Here is a 27502-nt window from a genome sequence, read left to right on the forward strand (position 1 = left end):
CACATGTCGCTACCTGAAGTTTCATTTTTTTTTTGTAGATTCATTGTTTCAAATAATTTTACCTCTTCAACCGTGCGTCTAAATCATGAACCGTTTTATTTGTTGTGTTTCTCATGTCAAAATCTTTGAAAATAGATCTCATTTTAATTGTTTCGGATGAACCTTTTTCAAAATAGTAATAATTAGAAACAAAAAGCCAGAAACCAAAAAAGCACAATTGTCCTTCTTTACTTTTCTGGAAGCATATCTGTGCTTTTCAAATATTTCAGGAATCACAATTGTACTTCACGCAACTATGCTTTTTCACTTTTTGTGAAGTATAAATGTGCTTTTCACTTTTTTTAGAAAAGCACAGCTGTGGAAGTATAGTTGTGCTTCGCAGTTCAATTTACTTTTGAGAACCACACTTGTGTTTCACTCGAAAACACAACTGTATTTCACCGTGAAGCACGACCGTGCTTTTCCAGACGATGCTCGCCTGAAAAAAATGACTGCTTTGAAAAAAACATAGAAAGCCAAGCAAATCCAAACAAAAAAAACATGCGAAAAAAAGAAAGAAAAAAACATGTTCCTGTAGTGTGCCCACCGCGCGGCACATGGCGACTACTGAGCGCACCCCTTGATGCTATTCCAGATTCACCCGTAGCGGGCATCCCTTGAATCCCGAAATTTTCTATTTCGCGCTTCAGGCGCTTTTTACTGTGTCTTTACAAACGGGCGTACACACCCACTCCCGCGTTGGGTCGGCCCATCTAACTTTTTTCCTTTTTTTTTCAATCCACAAAAAAGACTCGTGGAGTGAATCAAACCTGCGACCTCCTACATCAACGTGCGCAGCAGGCGACCACACCGCCAACTAACCCAAAGTGATTACTTGCATCTTTTTACTTCTTTTCTTCTTTATTTTTTTCCTTTTCTTCTTTTTTCTTATTCCTGGTTCAATGAACTTTTTTCAAAATCATAAAAATGTCTTAAAATCGATGAACTTTTTCGCAGAATTGATGGTTTTTTTTTTCAAATTGATGATTTTTTCAAATCGATCAACTTTTTTCCAAATTCAATTTCAGATCAATGAAATTTTTTCAAATTCATGATTTTTTTAAAAACCCGTGACCATTTTTTAATTCACAATCCTTTTATTTTTTTGCATTTTTTTTATTTTTCTTCTAAAAGACAACTTTTGACTGGTTAACTCCCAACCTTGACCAGTAAATGCGATCGAGCGACCCATGAATGTGATCGAGCTCTCGCCATGTACATGGGCCGGCCCACGAGTGATGGCGCGTGGGCATCAGGAAGCTTCTTTTGTGCTAAACGCGCCGAATAGGGGCTTCCTGAATCCCCCGAAATCACTAATTGGGGAGTACTCCTTCTAAAGATCACTTCCACCTTCTAGGTTGTGATAAGTGGCGTGCTTCATGTGCGCCGCTTGTCGTAAACTGGGAGTTTTCTCTTTTTTCCTAGATCTATTTATTCAAAATGACTTATCTCTTAAACCGTGCGTCCAAATCTTGAACCGTTTTCTTCATTGGATTCCTCGCATCGAGATTTTCAAAACGAGATCCTATGTTGATAGATTTTAACGATCTTTTTTCATGAAAAAACAGATAAAAAACCGGAAGCACATTTTTCCCTTTGCAAAATCCATTTCTGAGAGGCACGGTCGTGCCTCTCGCGAAAAAACATGTTTTTTTCGTTTCCGAGAGGCACGGTCGTGCCTCTCGCGAAAAAACATGTTTTTTTCGTTTCCGAGAGGCACGGCCGTGCCTCTCGTGGAAGCAAAAAACCATGCCTCTTGCGAAAGCAAAATCGTGTCTCTGACGGAAGAAAAAAAACAAAAAATAAGGTTTTTTATGTTTCGGAGAAGCACGACCATGCCTCTCATGAAAGTAGAACCATGCTTCTCGCGAAAGAAAAAGAAACACATTTTTTCGCCTAATTTTTTATCTAAAAGCTAACGAAGACCGATGAAAAACCAAAAAGCCAAAAAAGAAGAAAACCCCATCTAAAAAACCGAAAACCCGTGTGAAAAAATAAAATAAGAAAACTAAATCCGAAGGAAGCGCTCAGAGCGCGACATATGGCGGCGGCTGAGAGCGCACCACAGCCCATCGCCAAGTGACCCTTGGGGAGGCCGAGAACGAGCGTTCCTTGGTTAGTCGCTCCCTTCGTCATTAATTTTCTTTTAGACGACCCCACTAAATTTCTGGGACAAAAATAGTGTAGTTTGGGCCGGTGATCTCGTAGCGAGCAAGTGAGCCAGGCCGAAGCGCATCTGCAGCCCGTTTTGCTTGCCCCGGCTCGGTTCCCGACTTCCCGGCGAGTTTCCTCAAAAAGGGAAAAAGAGAGAGAGAGTTCCGAGCGAGTCTGGCTGGACGCGCCCACGTGTGGCCATAAGTGAGGATGCCGAGCTCTCATCAGCTGACGTGCCGACGCGTCCACAGGGTAACGCGTCCACGCAAGCAGGCTTCGCCGATGTTCCGCTCCTCCCTGGTCCTGGTAGCCTGTGGAACGGATCCGTCGCCGGCCGGCTTTGCATGCCGCCGTGTCACTGTCAGCGGCGTTTGCTCGCCACGCAAATATCTCCGATGAAACGTGTCTCCTATCCAATGGCTGAGCCACGCATTTGGACTTCGAATCTCTATATTCTTTACTTTAATATATAATTCGAGTTTTTCCCACAAACCACGTTACCTTGTTACAAGGAAATCAGAGGGTCCTCGACCCGGACATAGACGGATCCCGTAGCATCTACTGCATGATTATATACCGGCCATAGCTAAGCCAAACGTGTCATGAAACATGGTGACATTCTTCGATATACACTACGTCCTAACAGTTCGATGGTTATAACACCTCAGCATTTGATACAGTGTATTACTTGCTCGATCCACCTAAATAGTTGACATTAAGTCCATCTCAATTATGTACAATGCCGAAGGCAGGAACATATTTTAGGTATATGTAGAAGTTCATGAGACACAATACAATGTAGCTAGTATACTAGACATATATATACATGTGACATGAAAGATGTTTTCCGCAAAAAGAAAACCAGAAATAGGTCGTGTATATGTGTACATACTTGGTATATTTGGCAAAGGTGGACACCAAAACTTGCCAAATAGCTGGCTCCGCCACTTTTGTTGCACCTGTATCATTATTCGATATGATGTATCCGTGTTTAAGTTTGACGCATATCCTAATTGGGATTCGGTTAAATTTCAAGCTTCCAATTAGTAAGAAAAATCAGCCTGCAGTTTCTTTTTAAAGAAAAATCGGGTATAAAGAGTAACAAGATGAAAGTGCAAAAGTATAGAAAAAAAGATGAAAGTGCAAAGCCTTTTTGTTTCTTTGTGTGCTATTGATTTATTTATCTTTGCAACGTTTAGCGTGCCATACATATGGCACTATACCCCGGTGTCATATCATTGAAATAATAACGCAGATAAGGTTAAAATAAATTCAGAAGAATGCAACAAGTTTAGGACTCGAATCCATGTGGACATATTTTACCATCATGAACCAAAACCAAATGAGCTATGATCAATTCTTTTCTTTCGACACCGCAGATCAAAACATTCATGTGTGTGTAGCAAAGTGCTGGGCACCATCGGATCACTCAACATACTAAAGATTGGACGCCAAGCATCGTACATGTAGTTTCATTTTGTTTGCATGAAAACTCTATGGGATGGTATTACTGCTTCAATTCTGAGGGAGCTCGATCAACGACAATTGACCATGCCTTATAGGCTCTCCAGAACTACTGGAAGTAGTGTAACAATATATTTGAAGCTAGAAACTAAAAGCAAAGAAAACCACAAAAAGATAATGAAACGCATCAATGTGGTCAATAGGGACCAAAAAGTGCAATATGAACAGAGCCAAAAGCCCTTCGTTTAATAGTTCTTAAAAAAACAAGACAAAATTGAGAAAGAACTTTTAATTTTTTACAATTATATTTATTATTAGTGAAGTTTTTTGTTTCTAGTTCTTAGAAAAACATGATGAAATTGGGAGAGACTCAGTTGACAAGTACTAAGTATTCGGCGTAGTAAATGTGAGCTTTTGGCTTATACCACCATATAACAATATCGATTCATAAGCCAAAATCATCTATGAATGGGCATTTTATGCTTTTAAGCCAAAGTGGAAAATCTGCAAAAACTGAAATATAAGCCATAACAAACAGAGCCTAAGTCTACAAACTGACATAGTTGACTTTGAATGAAACGAGATGAACAAAATTATGGTATACACTCCATTTCTACGAACAATTATACTAGATTCTTAATAAAGTATAGGGTGTGGCTAGCTCTCATTTAGATCAAAATTAACTAAGTCTCCTCTAGAAAAGTAAATCAAGGGAAAAAGTTCGCACAAATCTTCTGGTAAAATCAAATAGGGGCAGGAATTAGATGAGACTGCTAATTCTCATCTAGAATTAGCAAATCCGTAAAGTACATCGTACCTTTTGAGAAAATCTTATACTCCCTCTGTTCCTAAATATTTGTCTTTCTAAAGATTTCAACAAGTGACTACATACGCAGCAAAATGAGTGAATCTACACTCTAAAATATGTCTATATATATTCGTATGTGGTAGTCCATTTGAAATCACTAAAAAGACAAATATTTAGGAACGGAGGGAGTAGAATTCAGCTTGTCACAAAATGAATCTGTGTCTTATTTTTTCTTGAAAAAAATTAGTGTCATGATTACCTTGCGATGTTATTACTCTGATGTGGTTGGGTTAAATCAAGGTAGTAACTAATTCCTCTGATTCAAAGTTAATGTTGTGGTTTTAGTTCAAATTATACCGTACGTATTTGTTTGCTTTGCCGTGTTCTTCTCTGGTTAGGCCCGAGACGTCCACCGTCGGTGTGGTCTATACTTTCACTCCAACCTTTTGTTTCAATATCCATACCTGGTAGGAAAAGGAATCATCCTTTATCTTTTTTTTTACAGAAGAAATAATCCTTTATCTAGTCAAAATAGACAACGGAAAATTGTACTACAACTATTCATCGAGTCATCATTCATTCATGTATATAAAACGATTCAAACATCCAAAAAACCAGCGGACCAACGCGTGCATCCACGGTAGATGGGTAGAAACAGTAGGAGAAACGCCTACAAATTCAAACGAAAACAACACCGCCGCAAGCTGCCAAGAGATCGCCGAGCGCGAGCACGCAAGCAGAGAGATTTTTCCTTCCCTCCCATCCCATCTCTCTGTCTCCCTTCCCCACAAACAATCCTCTCTTCTCCTCCGACCTCCATGGCTCCACGACCCCCTCCCCACCGCGCTCCACGTATATAGGGCCTCTCCTCCGCCCATGCCTCCATCTCTCTCTCTCTCTCGTTGCCGCCTCTCCTGCGCCAACCACGCTATTCCTAACGAGTAACGACTAACTCGTGCGCCGTGATACGGACCCGCCGCAGAAGGCTCAGCCGCCGCGCGCCTCGGAGCCCAAGGAATCGGGGTGGGGAATAGAGGAGGTTTGGAGTTAGGTGCGCCGCACGCCATGGACGCGCTGAGGTTTCTGGGCGCCGTCCGGCCCGCCACGCCGCCGCAGCCCCCAGTGGCGCCGCCGCCGGCGCAGCGGCAGCAGCAGCAGACGCGCGCCGCCATGCCGCGCCTGTGGCCGCGCGGCGAGAGGCGGGGCGCCGGCGCGAGCGGAGAGGTTCGCGGCGATGAGGCGGGGACGAGGCCCGACGCGGAGGAGCGGAGGCAGGGCAATCAGCAGACGCGCGCCGCCATGCCGCGCCTGTGGCCGCGCGGCGAGAGGCCGGGCGCCGGCGCGAGCGGAGAGGTTCGCGGCGAGGAGGCTGGGACGAGGCCCAACGCGGAGGACCGGAGGCAGGGCAACTGGGTGCTGCAGATGCTGCGGGTGCAACCAAGGTGGGCGGATCAGGCGGACGCCGAGGCGGCCGGCGGTGGCCGGGGACGCGGAGGGCAGGAAGACGAGGCGCCGGACGTGTCCGGGGCCGAGAGGTGCGCGTCGTGCGACGGCGGGGACGACGAGGAAGGCTGCGCCGTCGGGGCGGACGAGGGCGGCGGCGAGGTGTTCGACCGCGCGTCCTTCTCGAGGCTCCTCCGGAAGGTGTCCATCGAGGACGCCAAGGAGTACTCCAGGATGTCCTACCTCTGCAACATCGCCTACATGATCCCCAAAATTCAGGTACGATCATTGCTTGCAGCAGCAGTGCCAGTTACATACATGCACGTTCCCTGTTTAACAATCACGGCCGGTCAACCCTGATGAGTTTCCTGTACGTGAACATTATACCTCATTTCGGTACAGCAGGCAGTGGTATTTTTAGGAATGCAAAGCTAGATTCAGGTCTATTTTGGCCTTTACTGTACCTGCAAATTCTGTTCCATCTCTCCCTCCGATTCAGTATTAGTTACACCAGTTACTTCATTGTTCCTTTATCTAATTTATTATATACATTTTGATGGAGTAGAAAATTTTGGTACCCAATTCAAGTTTTCCTAACACTGCATTTTTTGGTTCCTCCTCGACCAAGTCAGCCAAAATGTCTCCGCCGGTACAGTTTACAGTTTGTGACAACATCAGTGCAAGAGAAGGACAGAGCTAATCCTGATAGGAAGCAGGAGCAGAGCACTGAGAAAGGTGAATCTCCAGATAAAAAACCTCGAGTTGTCAAGAATGCTGCCGCTGCGTTGGGCAGCAAGGAGGAAGAAGGAAATGGCCTGGCGATAAACCCTTTTGGTGCATACCAAGTCATGTCATCTGCTGCCTCATATTTACATTCCCGGGCCATGGGCATCAATCCCTTTGGTTCCAGGACTAATGGTAAGAATGATCCAACAACCATCATGGCCATTGTGAGTGGTGAGAATGGTGAAGGTTTAACCTTGGACGAAGCCTCATTTGTGGCCACAACAAATTCAGTAACTTCCATGGTTGCTGCCAAGGAAGAAACAAGACAAGCTGTTGCAGATGATCTAAATTCTTCAAGGTCATGTCCCTCTGAATGGTTTATTTGCGATGATGATCAAGGCAGCACAAGATACTTCGTAGTTCAGGTAGAGCTCCTCCCTAATATCTCATGTCTCCGTGTGTGTGTCTTTAGCATGTTAGTTGATCCTGCCACTTGTTTTGCTCGATCATGACTTGCTTATTTTACTGGCAGGGCTCGGAGACGATCGCTTCTTGGCAGGCCAACCTACTATTTGAACCAGTCAAATTTGAGGTATGCCGGTATTCAATCATTTTAACTTCTTCTGTAGCTTCATTTAGTTATGCATCATGGACACATCAAGCAAATTCAGTGATGCGTAAACGTTTGCATTTGTACTATATGTTGAAAGGAACAGCTGTCACATTTATGTAATCTCTTGGCATTTCTTATGCGCTCCAGGGACTCGATGTACTTGTTCACAGGGGAATATACGAAGCTGCCAAAGGGATGTATCACCAAATGCTGCCATATGTCAGATCACACTTGAGAAATTATGGTAAATCCGCAGAATTACGATTCACTGGCCATTCTCTTGGTGGGAGTTTGGCTTTGCTTGTGAATCTAATGTTGCTGATGAGAGGAGAGGCACCTGCTGCATCATTGTTGCCTGTTATAACATTCGGTGCCCCATGCATCATGTGTGGCGGTGACCACTTACTCCGTAAACTCGGGCTGCCGAAGAGTCATGTGCAATCAATCACAATGCATCGGGATATTGTTCCTCGAGTATTTTCGTGCAATTATCCTGACCATGTCGCCAACATTCTGAAGCTCGCCAATGGAAATTTCCGCAGTCACCCATGCCTTACAAACCAGGTACGCTCGTGTCTGGTGACCTCTTTATTTTGTAACACAAATGGTAAATTAGTTTTTTTTAACCTATGTGATAGATATTTCATTTACTAGATAATCAAGGTCCATGATAGCCATTTTGTTGTTGCAACGACTTATGAGGGTAGGTTTGATTTCTGACATGGAAAACAATAGATAAGCACATTGATCGGTTGGATTATCTGCCATATCTTCTTTGTTGATTTTCTCACTGTAACTATATTATATAGGACTAAAACATGCATCTTGTAAAAATCGTAGTAATTGGTTGATGCCTTTTTTTTTCTGAATAAGCATTGAAAATATACATAGGATCAATGCATGTCCTGCAACCACACTCTTAAGTCTTAACCAATAATAATGGCTGTAATCCCTTCTCTGTAATTCACTGCAGAAACTCTTGTATGCCCCAATGGGGGAAGTCCTCATCTTGCAGCCGGACAAGAGGCTGTCCCCGCACCACCACCTTCTCCCACAGGACAGTGGCATCTACTACCTGGGCGATTCGGCAGGCATCTCCCTGAAACTGCTCCAATCCGCCGTGTCAGCCTTCTTCAACTCCCCACACCCGTTGGAGATCCTCAAGGACAGCGGCGCCTACGGCCCCAAGGGCACGGTGTACCGCGACCACGACGTGAACTCGTACCTGCGGTCGGTCCGCGGCGTGGTGCGCAAGGAGGTGCGGCGCCTCCGGGAGGCGGAGCGCGAGCGGTGGCAGCTCCTCCTGTGGTGGCCGCTGGCCGTGCACGGCGTGCTGGCCACCGGCATTGGCGGCTGGGGCGAGCTGGCGGACGCGGTGGCGCGGGGAGGGAAGCAGGCGGCGAGGCAGGCCCAGCAGCACGCCCGGCTGCTGGCGCTGTTCCTGCTGCCGGTGAAGCTGCTCGTGCTCGGGGCTCTCCTGGCCGTTGGACTGAGGTGATAGATGATGATGATGATGATACGTAGTTCCTTTCGTTTCGTTCGTTTGCACAGCGATAGCATTACATGATTCTTTTGTCCGAGCCGGGACGCCAAGCGGACACATGTCGTGATCAGAATGCTCGGATGCTGCCTTTCTCTAAGATCGATCCATCAGCAAAGTGTGTGTATAACAGATTAACATGAAGGCTCAGATTATAGAAAAGCACCATCAGCAAGCTGTCTCAAAGTAACTCCTCAAAGTAGCATCATCTCTTATATCGTTATTGCCTCATGTGGTTCTCGTCTATGCTACGTCTCAACAACTTATGAGCGAAAAAAGAGGTTGAGCTGTAGGAGATAATCTCAGACCGATGCTAAAATGGAGCACCAAGTTGTATTAACTGCTCACATGAGTAGGTGAGCCGGCAGTTGCCTTGCCAGAACATACTCATGCAGAGTCACGTAGTACTTCCTCTTTAAAGAAATATAAGAATGTTAAGAATGTTTAGATCATTAGGAGTCGTTACGTACTCTACATAGTAGTTCCTTTGTAAAAAATATATAAAAATGTTTAGGTCATTAAAGTAGTGACCTAAACACTCTTAAATTTCTTTACGGAAGGAGTATATTTTTTGAGTAGTAGTATTGACCCGTATTTTGTTTGTGTTGAACTTGACTGTACTTGGGTTGGATAGTTGGAAGGAAGGAAGGAACGGTGATCTCGGAACGAGGAACATCTCCCCTTCCCTCCAGCTCCAATGCCAATTCCAGTCGCCACTCATCCCCCATTTGGTCACAACTCGGCACATGATGATCCAACGGGAAAGCGACGAATGTACCGGCTTAGAAAGTTCCAGACGAACGAAAACTGCTCCTCCTGCTCGCAAATGGAAAACGATCGGGGCCAAGAAACACGGACTTTCTTCTTTTCAAACCATCAAGGCGTTTGTTCCTTTCTTTCTCGCGCCTGGGCCTGGGAACCTTCGGCGTGGCGCGGCGCGGGCCGGGTGCCGACAAGCGCCGGGGTTGGCGTCGCGCGGCCGCTCGTGCCGATCTGGCCACCTGGGCGGGGCGGGGCGTGCCGTGCCGATCTCACCCCACCCCGTCGCGGGTTCTCGTACGTCTGTTTCGCTCGCGTCGCGTGGCTCACGGCGTTGCCGGCCCTATCCGCTGCTGCGTGAGTTGCGGTCCGACGGAGAAGAATGTGTGGTTGGGAACGCCGGGGGAGACCGGCGCGGCCAAGCAAGCCAATGCTCAAGTACGAGCCGGCGGGCAAGGGTGAGACTTGCACGGCATACATGCACGCTCGTCTTTTTTCCTTGCCACTTCTGATTAACTAACCGCGGGAGTGGCCGACTGACTACTGCAACTAGTAGCAAATTTGATGGGTAGGGTTAAGAACTTAAGAACCGCTACGTTCCGTTCGACAAGTGCGTGGCTTCGACGGAACTGACAAAAGGCACGCAAAATGTTTTGCGTTGGTAAAATGGAAAAGATTTTGCTTGGTAGCCACATTAGGCTTGTTTGTCTGGTCGAGACCGGGAGCGCGAGACAACGACTGCATGCGGCGAGAGAAAGGTGAAGAGATAATCTTCAGACTCGTCTCAGATCTCCAAAGGCGTTTGCCTCTTTGATGATGCTCATGTTTTCGGGGGATATGGTGGGAAACCTAATACTGGAATCTTTCTTGTTCCTTTCATGGTTATTATTAGCAAGATTAATTAGGAGATGTCTCTTTGGTTTTTTTTTGAGGAGGAGGATTACCGGCCTCTGCATCTGAGTGATGCATGCAGCCATTTTATTAATTATTCATAAAAGACTTTACAAAAAAATACAGCAGTAAGTCTGAAGCCACCGTCTAGGCGACAACTGTCGCTACTCCTATCCAGTTGGCGCGAAGCATTTGAGCATTGTAATGCCACGAGGGGAGATCTTTTATATTGCCGCTTTGCAGCTCTTGTCTAAAAATTTCTTTCTTAATCAATGAAATTGAAAATCTTTTGCCTTTTTTTTAAGAGGTGAAGAGATGGTCGCGGCTTGGCTGCATGCAATTCAGGCGGGCGGCAATCACAATTGAACGCGTAAGCGTGTGAACTCGGGCGGCGACTCCGGTGAAATTCTAATCGGGCAAATTGCGCAACAAAATGGATAATACATGGTATAATAACCTTTCTTTTTGTGGGAAGCATGGGAAGATAACTTGATGATTTGCTATAAAAGATTTCTCAAAAGCATGATGCTATGAGTGTGAGGTTTAAGTTGTGCACTGTAAAATTGTGCAAAATGACCTGAAAGTGCAAGAGTTCATGGCAAAGTTGAATGAAGATCAAATTGGCCTAGAAGGCATTGACTTCTCAATGGGAGATGATGGCCCAAAGTGGAGGAACAAGTGGATGAAGATGTGGTCGAGTTCGATACACCAACAACCTGGAAGGTTGAGCAATTAGAAGATGAGGAGGATGTGGCAATATGCTATGCAAGGATGCATGTATCTCTTGATGAGTTGGTAGAATTCTTACCCGTATGTGGTTTGAATTTGAATCAAATTATTGACATCTATGCTTTTGAAACATCAAGATTTGACTAAGTATGTTGTAGAAGTGAAGTTGAAATGAACTTTATCCATGAAAAATGATGAGACAAATAGCTAAATTTTTGTATTGGGAGTTGTGTTTTGGGGATGGGTTAGAAGGCACTCTCCCAATACCGAAGATAGTTTTTGTCGCCTAAGTTTGTATTGTCGCTCTTAGTTAGAAGGCAACCTCCTAATACCGAAGATTTTGTGGGGAATTAAATTTTAGAGATTGTTTTTTTTTGTAACTAAGATTTGAGGATGGATTAGAAATGCTCTTAGTTTTGGGATAATTTTTTGGCAAGTAATGTTTGAGAATGGACTAGCTTACAACATGCCCAGGCTTTAATAATTTAGTAGCTACACACGGAATTCTGGGATATGGCTCCACGTGTATCAATTATGAATAATAAAATATAAAAAATACTAGAAAAAAAATCAAAAAGTCCCTATTTTTTTAACATACATGATCGAGTGTTCTACTCACTTGTGAAGTTTCGCAAAAAACGACATCAGTGGTATTCTAAGCAAAATAGACAAAATCGGTGCTGTAAAAAAGAACATGTGGGGAGTTATCTCTTCGCTTCTTTTTAGTTCGCACATCAGGTTTATCTCAAGTAAAACCTTCAGAAGTTTGACCAAATTTATAAAATGAACACCAACGTGCACAATACCAAATCTACCCATCATGAAATATGTGTTATACTCTATTTATTTGATATTGTAGGTGTTGATAATTTTAATATAAATTTGTTTGATCTATACATTATGGACCGGTCTTGAGTCAAGGATACAACTCTATCACCACAGCCCATAAACAGACCTGTACTCAAGTGGCAATCGAGAGGCGCCGTTGTCCGTCTTTTCCCTGCGGACCCTTCAGCGAGGCGTGTAGGGGGGCGATTCTGGGTTCTCGCGGGCTCGGAAGACGAGGAGGACGACGACGGGGATCCCGCCGGCAGATCGCCGGCCGACTACTCACCGACGCCATCCGACGTGATCCGCGAGGCCTTCAGCCCTGGGTACTCGGAGGAAGAGGTGGCCGCGTTGGTCGACGACATTGTGCCGGGCGATGATCCGGCGCGGATCGGGCTGCGTTCAGAGGATAGGGTGGAGGTTGTTCGCCGGATCATTCACCGGAGGACGGCGGCGACGGCGGTCCGACCTTGGAAAGGGCCTCTACCTAAGGTATGCATCCAACCCCTAACTTTGTCAGATTTTTTCCCGCAAGATGCTTGGACTCGGGTTGTCCGTAAGAAAAAGAAGAGGAAGGGGAGATCGGAGCCAGCGCCGCCGGCGCCGGAGATCCGAACGGCGGCTGAGATCCGGGCGGCTAGGGTTGCTCGTTTGAATTTCATTTTGGGCCGAGAAGGGGCTGTCGATGAGCGGGCCGGCTGTGAGCCCGTGCATGGGTATGAGGCCCAACATGGGGGAGCTGAGGAGGGGCTTTGTGGACTGGCTTCGACTGGGTATGTGGCCCGGGAGAGCCTCGACGCGCCTCCTTTGCATATCGAGCCATGCAGGGTCGAAGATCGTCGTGATCGATCTACCCTGCCGCCGCCTAGGATTGCCAAGCGTACGGTGGTGCCTGGTTTTCCTCGGTGCGGACCTGGCCGTGCAACCCGTATTCCTCCTCTCGCCATGGCTGGGCGGGGAGTGCTCCTTCCGCCGATCTGAAGAACCATGTGGGGGCCGGGGCGCCGCCGGCTGGACGTGGTGGCGGTCCGCTAGGGCAGCGGCCGGTCCTGCCGGCAGGGCGTGGCGCGCCGCCGGGGGTGCGACCTGCGGCTGCTGCAGGGCGTGGCAACCCGCCCGGCCCGCGACTGGCGCTGGTGGCGGGTGCGATTCCGGCGGCCGGTCGTGGCGCTCTGGGACTTCGGCCGCCGCCGCCGGCTTTGGCGGTACCTACGGCTGTGGGGCGCGGCGCTGCTCCGCCGAGTCCACCGTCTTCTACGGCTGTAGGGCGTGGAGCTGCTCCGCCGAGGCCGCCGGTGCATGCTTCTGCCAATGGCCCTCGGTCGGTTGTCCAAGCCAATGGCTCACCGCCGATTGTCCAGGCCACTTCTGCCGGCGTGCAGCCTCGTGGCGCGCCGCCGCCTCACTACGTCGCGAGGCCGACGCAAAAGCGCTCGGGCCCAACGCAGACGAGACAGAACGTGGGGGCTGGAGAGTCTAAAGATCCGCCCCGGGGACAGTGGGGGGGGGGGCGATGGCTATGATGCTTATGGGGATGGTCAACACCGTGGATCGTCATCTACGGGAGGTGGTCGTGGTTATGCTTGGCAGAGTAATGGTTCTGCTGAGAGGCCGTTTCTAGGCCCTCCGGGCGGTTTTGTCGAGGGAGCTTCAGGACCGGACTACCGGCAGAGAGGTGACTACCGTGGTCACCGTGGTGGTCGTGGTCGATACCGCAGACAGCCTCCGCCACCGGCCGTTGTGGACCATCAGGCTACTGATGTAGCGGCCGATCCTGTTCAGGCGACCGTACTGCCTAGCCAGGCAATGGAGGTAGTGACGGCTTTGGCCAACGCGGAAGTTCCTGGGACTGGTGCTTCAGCTGACGCTGGCGACAGGACAGAGTCTGAGAGGGCGTCCAAGTGGGCGCGTAAGAAGGAGAAGATGCTATGCTATCGATGTGGTGAGAAGGGTCACTTCATTGCTGAGTGCGTGGCGGAGTTGTGCGATACGTGTGGTAAGCCAGCACATGCCACGGGGGATTGCCCGCTTCTGCGTGATCAGGCTTCGGCTCTTACAATGTACGGAGTATACTGTGCTGAGCTGATGTTCTTTGAGTCCCCAGTTGCGAGAGAGATTCCAGCGGAGACGCAGAGCTTGACTACTGGAATTGTGAAAGCTACCCAGGGAGCGGTTTCTGAGGCTCGGATTGTGCAGAGACTTCAGGAACTGGCTCCAGGTGATTTTCAGTGGGAGCTTATCCATATCGAGGACAGTGTGTTCAGGGTTGACTTCCCAACGGTGGAGGATTTGCAGCGGTTGCTGAGCTTTGGGTTATGCAAGGTCCCTGGTACTAAATGTATTCTAGAGTTTCACGAGTGGAAGAAAGTGGAGCCTAAGGGAAAGCCCCTCACTCAGGTATGGTTGCGGTTTTCCGGGGCTCCCTCTGAGTCTTTGATGGATGCTCGAGTTGTGGCTAGTCTGGGTATTATGGTTGGCAAAACTGAGAAAGTGGATATGGCGTTCACCCGCGCTCATGGGGTGGCCCGACTTCTAGTGAGTGTTTTGGACATTGAGTTCGTCCCGGATGTGGTAAACTGGACTTATAGGGGAGAGGTGTTTCCTCTAGAGATTGAGTTTGAGGATGCAGAGTTGTTTGCTGAGGCGGTTAATGGGGCTGATGTGGATATGCACGAGGGCGACGACAACGCGGGTGCTAGTGAGGAACCGACTGATGAGGCTGGACGAGAGAGGTCCAACGGACCGGACCTGTTGCTCAGTTGCCCGGGGATGGGCCCAGGGTAAAGCCGGCCCCATCTCCGTCGGTGCCGATGAGTACTTTGCGGTTTGGGTCCTTTGAGCCAGCGTCTGCCCCTCCTAGACTTTGGAGCGACCGGGTGGATTATGATGATGTCTTTGAGTGCTCGCTTCCGGTGCTGGATATTGATGATGCTGATAGCCCCGTGGTGGGAGGCTTGGCGAGGACGCACTCGGCGACGACCTTGGAGGGGGGTGGGGAGGTGGAGCCTCAGGTGGTTTCGCTCTCCCCCGCTCCCCCTGTGGTCACGGGCCAGGAGATGTCGTCTTCTTCGGAGGATGTGCCCAGGAGGGGAGTCCGGGGCAGGTGGCCTCGACTTCTTCTCCTCCTATCTTGGCGCCGGCGACGCCGACGACGGACGAGCTTGGGGGAGGCCATCTGGGTCTGCTGGTCCCGGTTCCTTCTCCTACGGCGGCGGCTAGAGAGGCCACTTCTCTAGTGGTGCTGGGTGGGGGTCTGGGGCAGGTGGCCTCGACCCTTCCTTCTACTTCAGCTGTCGGGACGACGACGCCCTCAGGCCTGAGGATTGGGGCGGGGGGAGTGTTCGGGCAGGCGGCGCCCGCGCCTCCCTCCCCCGGTTTTCCCTCCGTGGGCCTTGGGAGCCCTCCGCTGCCTCCTCCGGGTTCTTTGGCTGATTTTTCAGCGCAAGGCACTACTCGGGAGGAGGTCATTGCGTTTGGTGGGATCCCCGACCCGGTCTCTGCGGGGCGACGGATGAGTTCTCGTCTCCAGGACCACCCGGAGGTTGATGACATGCAGCAGAGGTGCGCTATGAGGGCGGCCAAGCTCCGTGACATTGAGGTCACTACTGGTATGTCCGTCAACATGTCTAATTCTATTTTGCATTTTTCTAAAGATGAGATTATAAATAATGCCAACCAATTAGGAGTTTCGCTAGGGAGTACTAATAGTGAAATTTCCAACTCGGTTAATGATCTCCTTGATTTGGAAGCGGAGCGCGCTTTAGAAACAATTCGAAACCTAGCAGCAATAAGACCTATGAATGATGCTGAGATTGATGCGTTGGGGGTAAGAGTGCTCGATAATTTTTGTGCGGATCTTACACCATCCACTATTGAATCCGAGGAGGAGGATGTTATTCTAGAGGATGCAGTGACTAGACCCACTGAGCCCGGTTATGAGGACCGGATGGAGGACCATAGTAAACCCAAGCGTAAGTGGAAGCGGAAGGTTTATCCCGCTTCCGCGGTTTGTAGGAGTGATAGGATTCGGACGGCCAAAAAATTTCATGATGACATATGAAAGGGATCTTTTGGAATAGCAGAGGTCTGAAGGACTTGGCTAAAAGAAGATTTCTTGCTGAGGCGACTCTTGAGCATCGATTAGATTTCATTGCTCTCTCAGAAACTGGTAGGGATAATTTTGTGCCATAGTTTCTCAACACTTTATCGGGGGGTGTCGATTTTGATTGGCATTGCCTTCCTCCGCGAGGAAGATCGGGTGGGATCTTGCTTGGAGTGAGATGCGATTCACTAGAAGTCCGAAGTGTAGTGCGTGACTTCGCGGTTAAATTTTGGGTCAGGTCCAAAGCTGATGGGTTTAACTGGGCTCTGGTGGCGGTTTATGGTGCCGCACAACCCGAGCTTAAACAAGAGTTTTTGGCGGACTTGGTTCGAATTTGCGGATCCGAGCAGCTCCCAATTTTGGTTGGGGATGACTTCAACATCATTAGGAGGAGAGAGGAAAAGAATAACGATAATTTTGACGGCAGATGGTCGTTTATGTTTAACACCATTATTGAAAGCTTGGATCTGAGAGAGATAGAGCTTTCTGGTAGAAAATTTACCTGGGCCAACGCTTTGCCAAATCCGACATATGAGAAGTTGGATCGAGTCCTCGCGAGCGTCGAGTGGGAACAGAAGTTCCCTCTCGTAACGGTTCAGGCTCTCTCGCGTGGAATCTCGGATCACACACCTTTATTCGTGGATTCAGGTGAGCCAAACCACATGGGAAACAAAAACACCTTTTCTTTCGAACTTGCATGGTTTGAACGAGAAGGTTTCTTGGATCTGATTGCCAGGGAATGGGCTAAAGATACAGGAGGTACGACTTCTGTCGAGCGTTGGCAGAATAAGATCAGGCATTTGAGAAGTTTCTTACGGGGATGGGCTAAACACCTTAGTGGGATTTATAAGATTGAAAAGGATAGGCTCCTTTCTCTAATTCAGTCCCTAGATATAAAAGCCGAATCCACGATTTTGCAACCTGCTGAGTTCCAGATTAAGCTGGATGCGGAGATGAGGTTGAAAGAACTTCTCCGCGAAGAAGAATTGAAGTGGGCGTTGCGGGCTAAGGTTCGTAGAGTGGTCCAGGGGGACGCAAACACTCAATTCTTTCACTTGATTGCTAATGGCAAGCACAGAAAGAAGAGAATTTTCAGCTTGAGCAAGATGAAGGAACGATTGTAGGGCAGGACAACCTGAAACTTTACATCACCGAGTATTATAAGCAGTTATTTGGACCTCCGGAGGATAGTTGTGTATCCCTCGATGAGTCCAGGATTGAGGATGTGCCTCAACTAACTGCTAATGATAATGATATTCTGGTTGCCCCATTCTCGGAGAAGGAGGTGTTTGATGCTATAGTGCAGATGAAAAACAATAAGGCTCCCGGGCCTGATGGATTCCCGGCGGAGTTTTACAAAAGATGTTGGCACATTATTAAGGGGGATTTACTTCCAATGTTCCACGATCTTTTCTCTGGACAACTTCAGTTATTTCACTTAAATTTTGAAACAATAACACTGCTTCCTAAGAAAACGGATGCTGTGAGAATCGAGCAGTTCAGGCCGATCTGCCTTCTCAATGTTAGTTTCAAAAAATTTACCAAGGTTGGGACTAATCGGCTCACACAGATTGCGCATTCTGTGGTGCAACATTCCCAAACTGCTTTCATGCCGGATAGAAACATCCTAGAAGGGGTGGTGGTCCTGCATGAAACGCTCCATGAAATCCACTCGAAAAAATTGGATGGAGTTATTTTTAAGGTGGATTTCGAGAAAGCTTACGATAAAGTAAAATGGCCATTCCTACAACAGGCGTTGCGTATGAAAGGTTTTGATGAAGTCTGGCGATGCCAGGTTGAATCATATACGCAAAAAGGGAGTGTTGGAATTAAAGTGAATGACGAGATCGGTCATTATTTCCAGACACAAAAGGGCCTGAGACAAGGGGATCCGATGTCCCCTATCTTGTTCAACATTGTAGTTGATATGTTGGCAATTTTGATAGGAAGGGCTAAGGAGGCTGGTCAAGTGGGGGCCTGGTACCCCATCTCGTTGATGGAGGGGTGTCCATCCTCCAGTACGCCGATGATACAATCATCTTTATGGAGCATGACTTGGCAAAAGCGAGAAATATGAAGCTGGTGTTATGCTTATTTGAACAATTGACTGGGTTAAAGATTAATTTCCACAAAAGCGAGTTGTTCTACTTTGGTAGAGCCAATGATGAACAAGAGGCTTACAGGCAATTGTTTGGGTGTGATTTGGGGGCTTTGCCTTTCACCTACTTAGGAATACCAATCCACCATCGTAAGCTGACAAACAGAGAGTGGAAAAGTGCATCGAGGACCGATTTGAAAAGAAACTGAGTTGCTTGAAGGGCAAGCTCATGTCATACGGAGGCCGATTAATTCTGATAAATTCGGTTCTCACGAGTATGCCTATGTTTCTTTTGTCTTTCTTCGAAGTCCCAGTTGGAGTTAGGAAAAGACTGGACTTTTATCGATCGCGTTTCTTTTGGCAGGGTGATGAGCTAAAAAGAAAATACCGTTTAGCCAAATGGGATATCATCTGTAGACCGAAAGACCAAGGGGGTCTTGGGATTGAGAATCTTGAAGTTAAGAACAGATGTCTTCTCAGCAAGTGGTTGTGGAAGTTATCAAGTGGGACTGACGCCACTTGGGCGCAAATCCTCTGTAGCAAGTATCTTCAAACCAAAACTTTGTCTCAGGTGACGGTAAGACCGACTGGTTCACCCTTTTGGAAAGGGCTTATGAAAGTAAAGCTTTCCTTGTTTAATAGGACAAAGTTTATTATTGGTGACGGTGCCAGCACGCGATTCTGGGAGGATACTTGGCTTGGAGAGGCACCCTTAGCCATCCAATACCCGTCTTTGTATCGTATTGTTCAACGACGTGAGGTTTTTGTTGCAACGGTATTACAATCGATCCCCCTTAATATTCAGTTCAGAAGGGCGTTAGTGGGTAATTGTTGGGAAGAATGGTTACATCTAGTAAGTAGACTGATGGACGTTCAGCTTTCCCAACAACCCGATGAATTACGCTGGAAGCTTACTAGGTCGGGAGTATTTACAGTTAAATCAATGTATGTTGATGTTATCAATTCAAGCTCGATTCCTAGTTCCAAACATGTTTGGGCTGTCAAAGTCCCTTTGAAAATCAAAGTGTATATGTGGTTTCTCCATAAACAAGTTATTTTAACTAAGGACAACTTGACAAAGCGTAATTGGACAGGACCTACTAGGTGTAGTTTCTATGATCGGGATGAGACGATCAAACACCTTTTTCTTGATTGCCCGCTAGCCAAAGTTTTATGGAGGACGGTCCATATTGCTTTCAATATTACTCCACCGAGTTCAGTCAACACGTTATTTGGAACGTGGCTTAATGGGGTAGAGCCCGAGTTAGCGCGACATATTCGTGTTGGAGTCTGCGCCTTGGTGTGGGCACTCTGGAATTGCAGAAATGATTTGGCTTTTAACAGGACAACACACATTTATTTTTTGCAGATTATTTTCAGAGCCACGGCGTTGATCCGTTCGTGGTCGCTACTCACTTCGACGGAGGCCAGGGAGCGTTTGGTTACTGGATCTATCTGATGGGAGATGGTAGCTCGGGATATCTTCAACCGGTTTGGATGGCGGTCATGTAATATGATAGACAATTAGTTTTCCTATCTATCTTTAGCCAGCCGGTTGTGGCGTCCTTTTTTTGGCTAGTTTGTGTTTCTAGCCCATTTTGGCTCTGTGTGAGCTTTTTTTTTCACTTTTTCCAGTTGAAGACTTTGAGACCTTATTGAAACTTATTTATTTGGTTTAATAAGATGGCCGTATGCATCGCTCTGATGCAGAGGCCGGGGAGATCCTTTTCGAAAAAAAAAAACTCAAGTGGCAAAAACGGAGGCCTCCGATGATCCAAACCACACCCAAGTGCATGCAACTTCGGACTGATCTTCATTTATAGACGAGAGAAGGAAAAGTTGGGTTGTATCACCACAAGCCAGCAACGCAGACTCCAAACGGGACTTCACCTTGCTGTTTGAGGATCCTCTTGCTGTCTCGGTCTTCTCGGGTCCAGACGAAGCCTTTTGCTTGCCCTGCATGCGAACCCGGGATGCGTAGGAGAAGACGGCCTGCGAGGTCGACATGTGTCGGGGATCGTCAATGGTTCGGATAGGAGCCCCAGGCCAAAAATCGACTCTCAACTCGATCGCCTGACCAACTTGTGCGCGCTTCCCTTTCTGCATGCCTTCTATTTCCAAACCTTGTCTCGCAGGCAGGATTTCAGAGCACGCTAATGTGCTGAATTAGCAAAGGATGCAGGGATAAGACCGGCCGCATAATGCCTCGGTGAAGGATGTTAAGGATAAGACGTCGGTCTAATTCAGTGCATGGCTGCGAATTATAAGGCCTTGCTCAGTGCATGGCTACGGCTTTGTTTGGCATGGATATGAATGGCTGGCTTTCTTCAGATGAGTAAAGAACGTAAGCAAGTTGGGTGTTGCAATAATACAGGATCTCAATCTGCATTGCTGTGATGCAATGCAACCACACTTCTGCTGGACTGTACTGATAATAGAATGGTGGTGGTGGTCTACTCCCTCCATCTCTTCTTATAGGCCGTTTCTTCTTCAGGCTTCGTGAATGCTTCAGGTTCAGGTGCAATGTTCGTCGTTGGCCGTACGACAAGCTTTATTTACTCTCTTCACCTAATCGATGGATTTTCAGCGCAAAAGATAGAAACAAGAATGTTTGGCATAAAATTGTTGGCTCTTGCAGGAGGGGGTTCTGCCCCATTGTAAGAACGGAGGGACCACTTAAGAAAACCACACTCATTAGGCCAACTCTAGTCTGTACATGCCCTTCGGCGCGGAGGCATGGTTTAAGCTGGGCCAACGGATGCCTCAGCTTGCGTCTGCCCAATCAGCCCACTTCATCTCAACCAGAGAGAGTGGTGGCTGTCTTTTGCCTCTGGACCGAAACAAATTGCTGTCGCTGCTGCCTATCATGCCTGGCACTTACGGAATAAGAGGAATCGCCGCATTTTTCGCAACTCCGCATCGAATCCTGATGCTGTTGTTTGCATGATCAAAGCTGACTTAGGGGATGTTTGGTTCAGAAGTCTTAGGACTTTTTCTAGTTCCAGGGACTAATCAAAAAAGACTCTCTAGTAGAGTCTTTTTCTAGTCCCTGTAAAAAAAGTCCCTCCCGTTTGGTTTCTAGGGACTTTTTAAAAACTTTTTCTAGTCTCTAGGACTAAAAAGTCCCTGAACTAAACACCCCCTTAGATTTAGTGGATGTAGTCCTTTAAACTGCTGTTCATGTATAGACAACGCCGGCTGGGCAACTGTAACTCCCTTTTCTAAATCCCTTATCATCAATGCAAAGGCAGAGCTCCCGCCAATTCGGCTCAAAAAGAAAAACATTATTCTCCGGTGCCTATCCTACCCCTATTATTTCGGAAATATTAACACCCACACGTGTGGGCGTTAGCCATCTCAACCACATGCCTCCATCGCCGTCCAGCAGTATCTGCACGAATCTTGGCACGTTTTGACTGATTTTATGTGCCACGTAGGATAAGGCGTGTGTGTGGTGTGTGAGAGAGGTCGCCCACACATCCATTTTACAACACGGAGGGGCCGGTGTGTAGGCGTTTAGCAGTTCGCCCACACACCAGTTTTCAGTCACGCACAAGGGCTGGTGCGTGGGCGTTTGCCATCTCGCCCACACGCCCGCCTCCTCTCCCACACCCCAAGCTGCCAGTTGCCATGCGTTTTGCAGTGTATATGGCAACTGCCCTAGTGTGATTGCAAGAAGATGACAACTCTCTTTTTTTTACCCCGAACATGTCAGTTGCCATTATTTTGCATGGTACATGGCAAACTGCCCTAGCGTGCACGTAAGCCGATGGCAACTCTTTCTTTTTACATGGCAACTGCCCTAGCGTGCTTGTGAGCACATGGCAACTCTCTCTTTTACCCGAACATGTTTTTTTGCCATGCCTTTTTTGTAGCGCTACATGGCAACTGCCTAGTGTTAGTAGGTGGCAACTCCTAAAGTTTTGAAATCATGGCAACTGCAGTAGACCAGACCACACATGGCAACAGCTGTAGTTGTCCAAAAAAAAGGCAATCTGGAACTTTGACCTGAGATGGCAACTGCAGTTGAGCAAACATGGCAACTGTAGTTGTCCGACATGGCAACCGTAGTTCAGCGACATGGCAACTGCACTTAAACGAACATGGACGAGAGTCCGGTCCATGGCAACTGCGGGCGCGCGGTAAAGTGTCACGTGGGGCGTGCGGGACCACGAGGTACGAGGCCTGACGTACCGGGCGTGTGGGCGTTATCTATTTTGCCCACATGCACGCGTGTAAGAGGGACCGGGAGGGGAAAAAAGAGGCGTGTGGGCGCTAGTTGTTTTGCCCACACACAGGCGTGTGGGCTGGTCCTCTTAGGCACCACACAGAACGTGTGGGCAGATCTCTTAACGCCCACACGTGTGGCAGTTAGCGGCGTCCTATTATTTTTCATCCACCGCTACTGCTCAGAGCAAAATCTCACACCTATGCCCTGTCGATGTCTCTTCGCTAGCGACCGCCCGCCGCTACCGCGTTGCCTCCCTAGGCCCTCGCCGCCCTTCTGCCCGACGCCCAGGCCGTTCATCCGTCGCCGGAATCAAGGTGAAACGCCACCGCCTCGCCATAACCCATCGGATTGATTCATTTTTTTCTTCCTCTTTCACAGCCGCTGCTTGCTGACCTTGCTTCCGCACCGCTGCAGGTCAATTTCACGCATCGCCAGCCGCTGGTTTGGCCAAAACGACGGCAGGGTGCATCACCACCGCACCGTAAGTAAGTGTTTGACAGCAAAAACTGAGCAAAAAGAGACGGATGGACTACTTCAGATCACACTGATCACACAGCAAAAACTGAGCAAAAAGAGACGGATGGACTACTTCAGATCACACGGATCACACAGCAAAAACTGAGCAAACGCAAGGCTCGGCGCACTTCTCGATGGGCAGGGTTGCTCAAAAAGTTTCACCAACATATTCTAAGCTGGTAGTAACAAACATTTCACCGACTGAGATGACAGATTACAATAGCTGAGACACTTCCCATAGTCTACAAATGATCCCAGCAACCACACTGTAACTAATAAAATCACCTTACACACGAACACTCAAACAAATTTACGCGACCATATATCTAGGATTATCGTCAACTTACAAGCTTTCCCTATCACAAAGATAAACCTTTTCTTACAGCAGCAGTTTTCCCCAGAGCATCAAGGATGAGGAGACGGGCAAAAGAACCAGGACCTGAATACTGCCACAGTGGACAGCAGGACGGCCCTTCACTTGATGTACTGGGACATCCATTTGAAACCTTCGCCGTAGCCCATCTTGCGGACGATGCTGCACATGAACACCTCCAGGGGCCGCACATTTGAATCCGACAAGTTCACGTTGCCCTTCCCAGTGGTGAAGTTGCTCAGCCCAAGGTAGTAGCGCAGCTCCTCCTCGGATGCTGCGATAGGTATGTCGATCTTGTTACCCAGTACGAGGAAAGGCACATTCGCTAGGGAGTCATCTGAAAGAAGGCCGTCCAACTCCTTCTTCGACTCTGCAAACCGTTCCTTGTCAGCAGCGTCCACCAAGTAAACAACCGCATCCACCTATCAGACAGATTAGGAATTAGAAGAAGCCAGCAGAATCACACGACAACATAAAAGTAAACTGCCCAGATTAACAAACAATTCACAGTTTACTACTAATGGTTACGACATGGGGCAGTATCCAACTAAGCGAAAATGTGGCAGCAGACTATATCTGTTTAGAGTAAACTCCGAGTGATATACAGTCATTTCCATTATGCTTCTGCAATACATGAAAATCTGAATCCACTCCACTGCAGTTCAAATGTTATTTTCACGATAAGATAATAGAAGCGTTCACAAGTTGTATTTGTTAACAGTTAGTCGTCCAAGTAGGATTTCCTTGTGATATACACAGATATGTCAACAGTGCAGAAGCACAAAAGATGGCAGTATGGCATAGTGTCAGCGTGTGAAATTGTTCGTTATGGACTACTTCGGGGTAAAATGGTGTTTTTCTTTTTCACCTCTGCTATCCAAATGGCTAGAAGAGTATGCATTCCTGGACACATTTGCATGTTAATTATGTATGGGGAAAGAAAAAAACTGAAAATGACAAAGAGAGCCCATCCAAGCTATTAACTAGTTCATGACAGAACTGCCAATAATCACTTGACTTAAGTATCCAAGTCCTAACAGCCACATACCAAGGACAGATAAGCTGCACATAGTCACTTGAATACTCAACTCTAATAAGAGGAGCACATACCAAGGACAGAAGAGCTTTAGCTGACTAACTACTTTCTATGTGTACTCACTCCTATTAACAAGCAAATATAAAAAGTACACAGTCTGTGATCATAACAAAGCATGCATCACACTCCTATTGTAATGTTTCAATCAAACTTCCAACATTGTCACATTATGAAAATTCCCTCGGAGCAATCAAATAGGAGTTAGATAAAAAATTGAAGCACAAATTCCCTGTAGACATCAATACTCATATCAGGTGTACTGTAGACCCTGTAATCCATATACACTGGTATTTGCACAGAAGATGCAATCAGGACATAAATAATTTAAGTAAGAATAGGCTCGAGGCGCAGAACCAACAACACTAAAGAAATACATGAACCTTCTGATGCACATTAGAGAAGGCTACTCAAATAAATTATTAGTCATGCATCTCACTTGATCACTTCCACTTTATAGACTGCGGTTAGTGCAGTACATGCATTATGCATTACGGCTGAACATTCAGAGCGCATTGTCCATACATGTCAGCCTTAAAGAGGATTGCATGTTTACATGTAACTACTCTATTCCATCTATTTAAAATCTCAATGAGCAAGCATGGCAACAGTGTAACAGAAAAATTACCGGCAAGAAACAAAGCTACAAGCACCAGAAATTGATAGATCTCAGCCTTGTTGCTGGTTGATATATTATCCCTTTAACAATCCCAGTCGATCACCGTAAAAAATAAAATCCCAGTCGATTAACATCACAACACAAGAATTTTCTAGATCTATAAGATGCCAAGTCCACAGGAAATAGAACACAATTCATACGGCTAAGTCTTCAACAGTTATGCATCAGCACATCTGAGACCATAGTAAACTAGTTGTGCCTAACTTTACAGGTATTACAAGGAATAGAAGATATAAGAGTAATGTGTTCTCGAAGAAAAATATAACAGAATTTGGAAAGGTATTGTTTGGAGCCCAGAAACCAGTTAAAAACATGTGAACAGCTACATTGTCAAGTTTCATTTCCAGGAGAACTGTCCTAAAGAAAAATGGGAATGATGATCAAACCTTATTTGAATGCTTAACTTCATGCCTTAACGTAGGTAAGGCATGTAATTTTACAAGAACCTTTGGTGAACACAGGTTAAATATGCCTAGAAGACATGATAGATAGCTGAATACTCCCAAGGAGAGGTCAATATAATGTACAATCCCGTTGACTGGAGCAAAACTCTCGAAATACCAGTACAGTCAGTTGTCTCGTTCCCATCCCCCAGTTGAATTTTTTTATGTAAACCCCGCAAGTGATGTCAGCTCACTAAACAGTTTTTATGGAAGAACAGGAACAAGTACCACTTTCAAACAATAGGGAAACACCGCAGTCTTCAGGTAGTTGGTAAAGTGGAAAGTATTGAGTTGTACATTTGGAAAGTTCTCCAAACACAGTGATACATATCTTGGGTAATTGCCCCTAAGAAGTACTGGAATTATGCGCTTCCTTGATAATAGCAGCAAATCTAGAACACACATGATTTGGCTATAAACATCTATAGTTTGGTGAATGTGGTATATCCGGTGGAACTTCCGCTAGGAAACAGATTCTCTCCCTTGGATTCATATGGTTGTTGCAAAGTAATGTTAGGAAGCATTCTTAAGTTTAGGTTGGCCAGGAAAATACATGCAACTATCTGGCCATCTATCATCTGAATAATATTAGCACTTAACACTAATTTTGTTAAAGTGGCTACAATTACAACCATTATTATGTTTTCTGCTTGGATAGAAACCTAGTACATAGCTACACCACCCCATTCAAGTTTGGCCTACTGCCGACCATAGTGGCCTGAATACCAGAGCTAAAATATCTTGTGGCATTTTCAGAATCACACAGTGAACAGTTGGCTACAATCACAAACCAACATTGGCAGCATTCCCGGTTGCTAAATGGTGGTGTCTTCAAATGATGACATTCAGTAACGAACAAGATGTTAAATTATATTGACAAATTATGCTTGATCTACCGACAAGATGCCCACAGTGCCTTGTCTACTCAGATGCATGCCTCTGATCCTAAATACTCCTTATGTCTCTAAACTCGATTTCTTGGTTTCATTCAGTACAAGAGCTACTTCTTGCAGAGATCTCAAAGCAATTGCACAAAGTAGAATTATCAACCATACGTCGAGATCTCATAGCAATTGCACAAAGAAGAACTATTAACCATAGGCAAAGAAGCAGACAGCAAGAAGAGGCAAAGGTAACCTTGGCGTAGTAGTCCTTCCAGACTCGGCGGGCGATCTGGTGGCCACCGAGATCGAAGGTCTTGAACTTGATCTGGCCGATGCTCAGCTCCTCCGACGTCGGGTACTGCGTCGGCTGGTGCTGCACCAGCCGCTGCCATCCAATCGGAAGCACAAAACACACCAGTCAGACGAAATCAAGAATCGCCGGCAAGCAGAAAGGACGACAAGATGAGATTCCGCTTCCAGGGAAGAGAAGGAAGGCTACAGATCGAAATAACAGAAGGGAGACCTCGTCCTTGAGCATGTGGAGGAGGGTGGTCTTGCCGGCGTTGTCCAGGCCGAGGAAGAGGATCTTGGCCTCCTTCTGCCACAGCCCCAGCGACGCCAGCACCCCGTAGAACCAATCCACCAGAAACATCTCTTCTCGTCCGCCTCCTCTTCTCCGGCGATCTCTTCCTCTTCCTCCTCACACCGAACGACCGGTCGACGCTCGCCTCGACCTCACCCCCTCTCTCTCTCTCCCCCCCTCGCTGGCTCGCTGGCTGGCTTTGCGTCGGAGAGAAAGGATTTTATCCCTCGCTCCTCTCCTTCGTGAGGCTATGTGTTCTGTTCTAGATTCTTCGCTGGCGCGGCCGTGCACTTCCCTCAAAAAACTATGCCAAAAGCGAGTAAAATGAGGTGATTTTATAATTAACCCCTCCAAACTTAAAGCATCACATCACCTCGACTCTTAAGCCAATTTTCTTTTACCTCATGATTGTCCATGCGTTGCGACGGCGATATAGATTCTACTCCCTCAGTTCCTAAATATTTGTCTTTCTAAAGATTTCAACAAGTGACAAACGAAACAAAATG

At 47.1% G+C, this 27502-nt stretch overlaps 2 protein-coding genes across 2 annotated transcripts; one reads left to right on the forward strand and one right to left on the reverse strand.

Moving 5' to 3' along the window:
• The first annotated feature begins 5241 nt into the window (after nt 1-5241).
• LOC123078041 (phospholipase A1 PLIP3, chloroplastic) lies at nt 5242-8977 on the forward strand. Its single transcript, XM_044500430.1, has 5 exons — nt 5242-6187; nt 6541-7059; nt 7167-7226; nt 7395-7811; nt 8221-8977. Exons 1-5 carry the CDS (start codon nt 5531-5533, stop codon nt 8743-8745), a joined length of 2178 nt encoding a protein of 725 aa, XP_044356365.1. The 5' UTR covers nt 5242-5530; the 3' UTR covers nt 8746-8977.
• Nucleotides 8978-23044: 14067 nt separating this feature from the next.
• LOC123078042 (GTP-binding protein SAR1A) lies at nt 23045-27257 on the reverse strand. Its single transcript, XM_044500431.1, has 3 exons — nt 26937-27257; nt 26667-26798; nt 23045-23736 (listed from the first exon to the last, which is right to left on the reverse strand). The coding sequence occupies exons 1-3, from the start codon at nt 27063-27065 to the stop codon at nt 23416-23418; spliced, it is 582 nt and encodes a 193-aa protein (XP_044356366.1). The 5' UTR covers nt 27066-27257; the 3' UTR covers nt 23045-23415.
• Nucleotides 27258-27502: the final 245 nt, after the last annotated feature.

The sequence above is a fragment of the Triticum aestivum genome, chromosome 3D (assembly GCF_018294505.1).
Source record: "Triticum aestivum cultivar Chinese Spring chromosome 3D, IWGSC CS RefSeq v2.1, whole genome shotgun sequence".
Taxonomy (NCBI): Eukaryota; Viridiplantae; Streptophyta; class Magnoliopsida; order Poales; family Poaceae; genus Triticum; species Triticum aestivum.

Bases quoted from the DNA above. Each gene is read 5' to 3' on its own strand.
- LOC123078041 (XM_044500430.1), top strand. From the start codon at position 5,531: ATGGACGCGCTGAGGTTTCTGGGCGCCGTCCGGCCCGCCACGCCGCCG. The intron at 6,188-6,540 runs GTACGATCATTG...CGACCAAGTCAG, and splicing joins ACATGATCCCCAAAATTCAG to CCAAAATGTCTCCGCCGGTA. The intron at 7,812-8,220 runs GTACGCTCGTGT...AATTCACTGCAG, and splicing joins ACCCATGCCTTACAAACCAG to AAACTCTTGTATGCCCCAAT.
- LOC123078042 (XM_044500431.1), bottom strand. From the start codon at position 27,065: ATGTTTCTGGTGGATTGGTTCTACGGGGTGCTGGCGTCGCTGGGGCTG. The intron at 26,799-26,936 runs GTCTCCCTTCTG...ATTGGATGGCAG, and splicing joins TCCACATGCTCAAGGACGAG to CGGCTGGTGCAGCACCAGCC. The intron at 23,737-26,666 runs GTTACCTTTGCC...TCTGTCTGATAG, and splicing joins GGAAGGACTACTACGCCAAG to GTGGATGCGGTTGTTTACTT.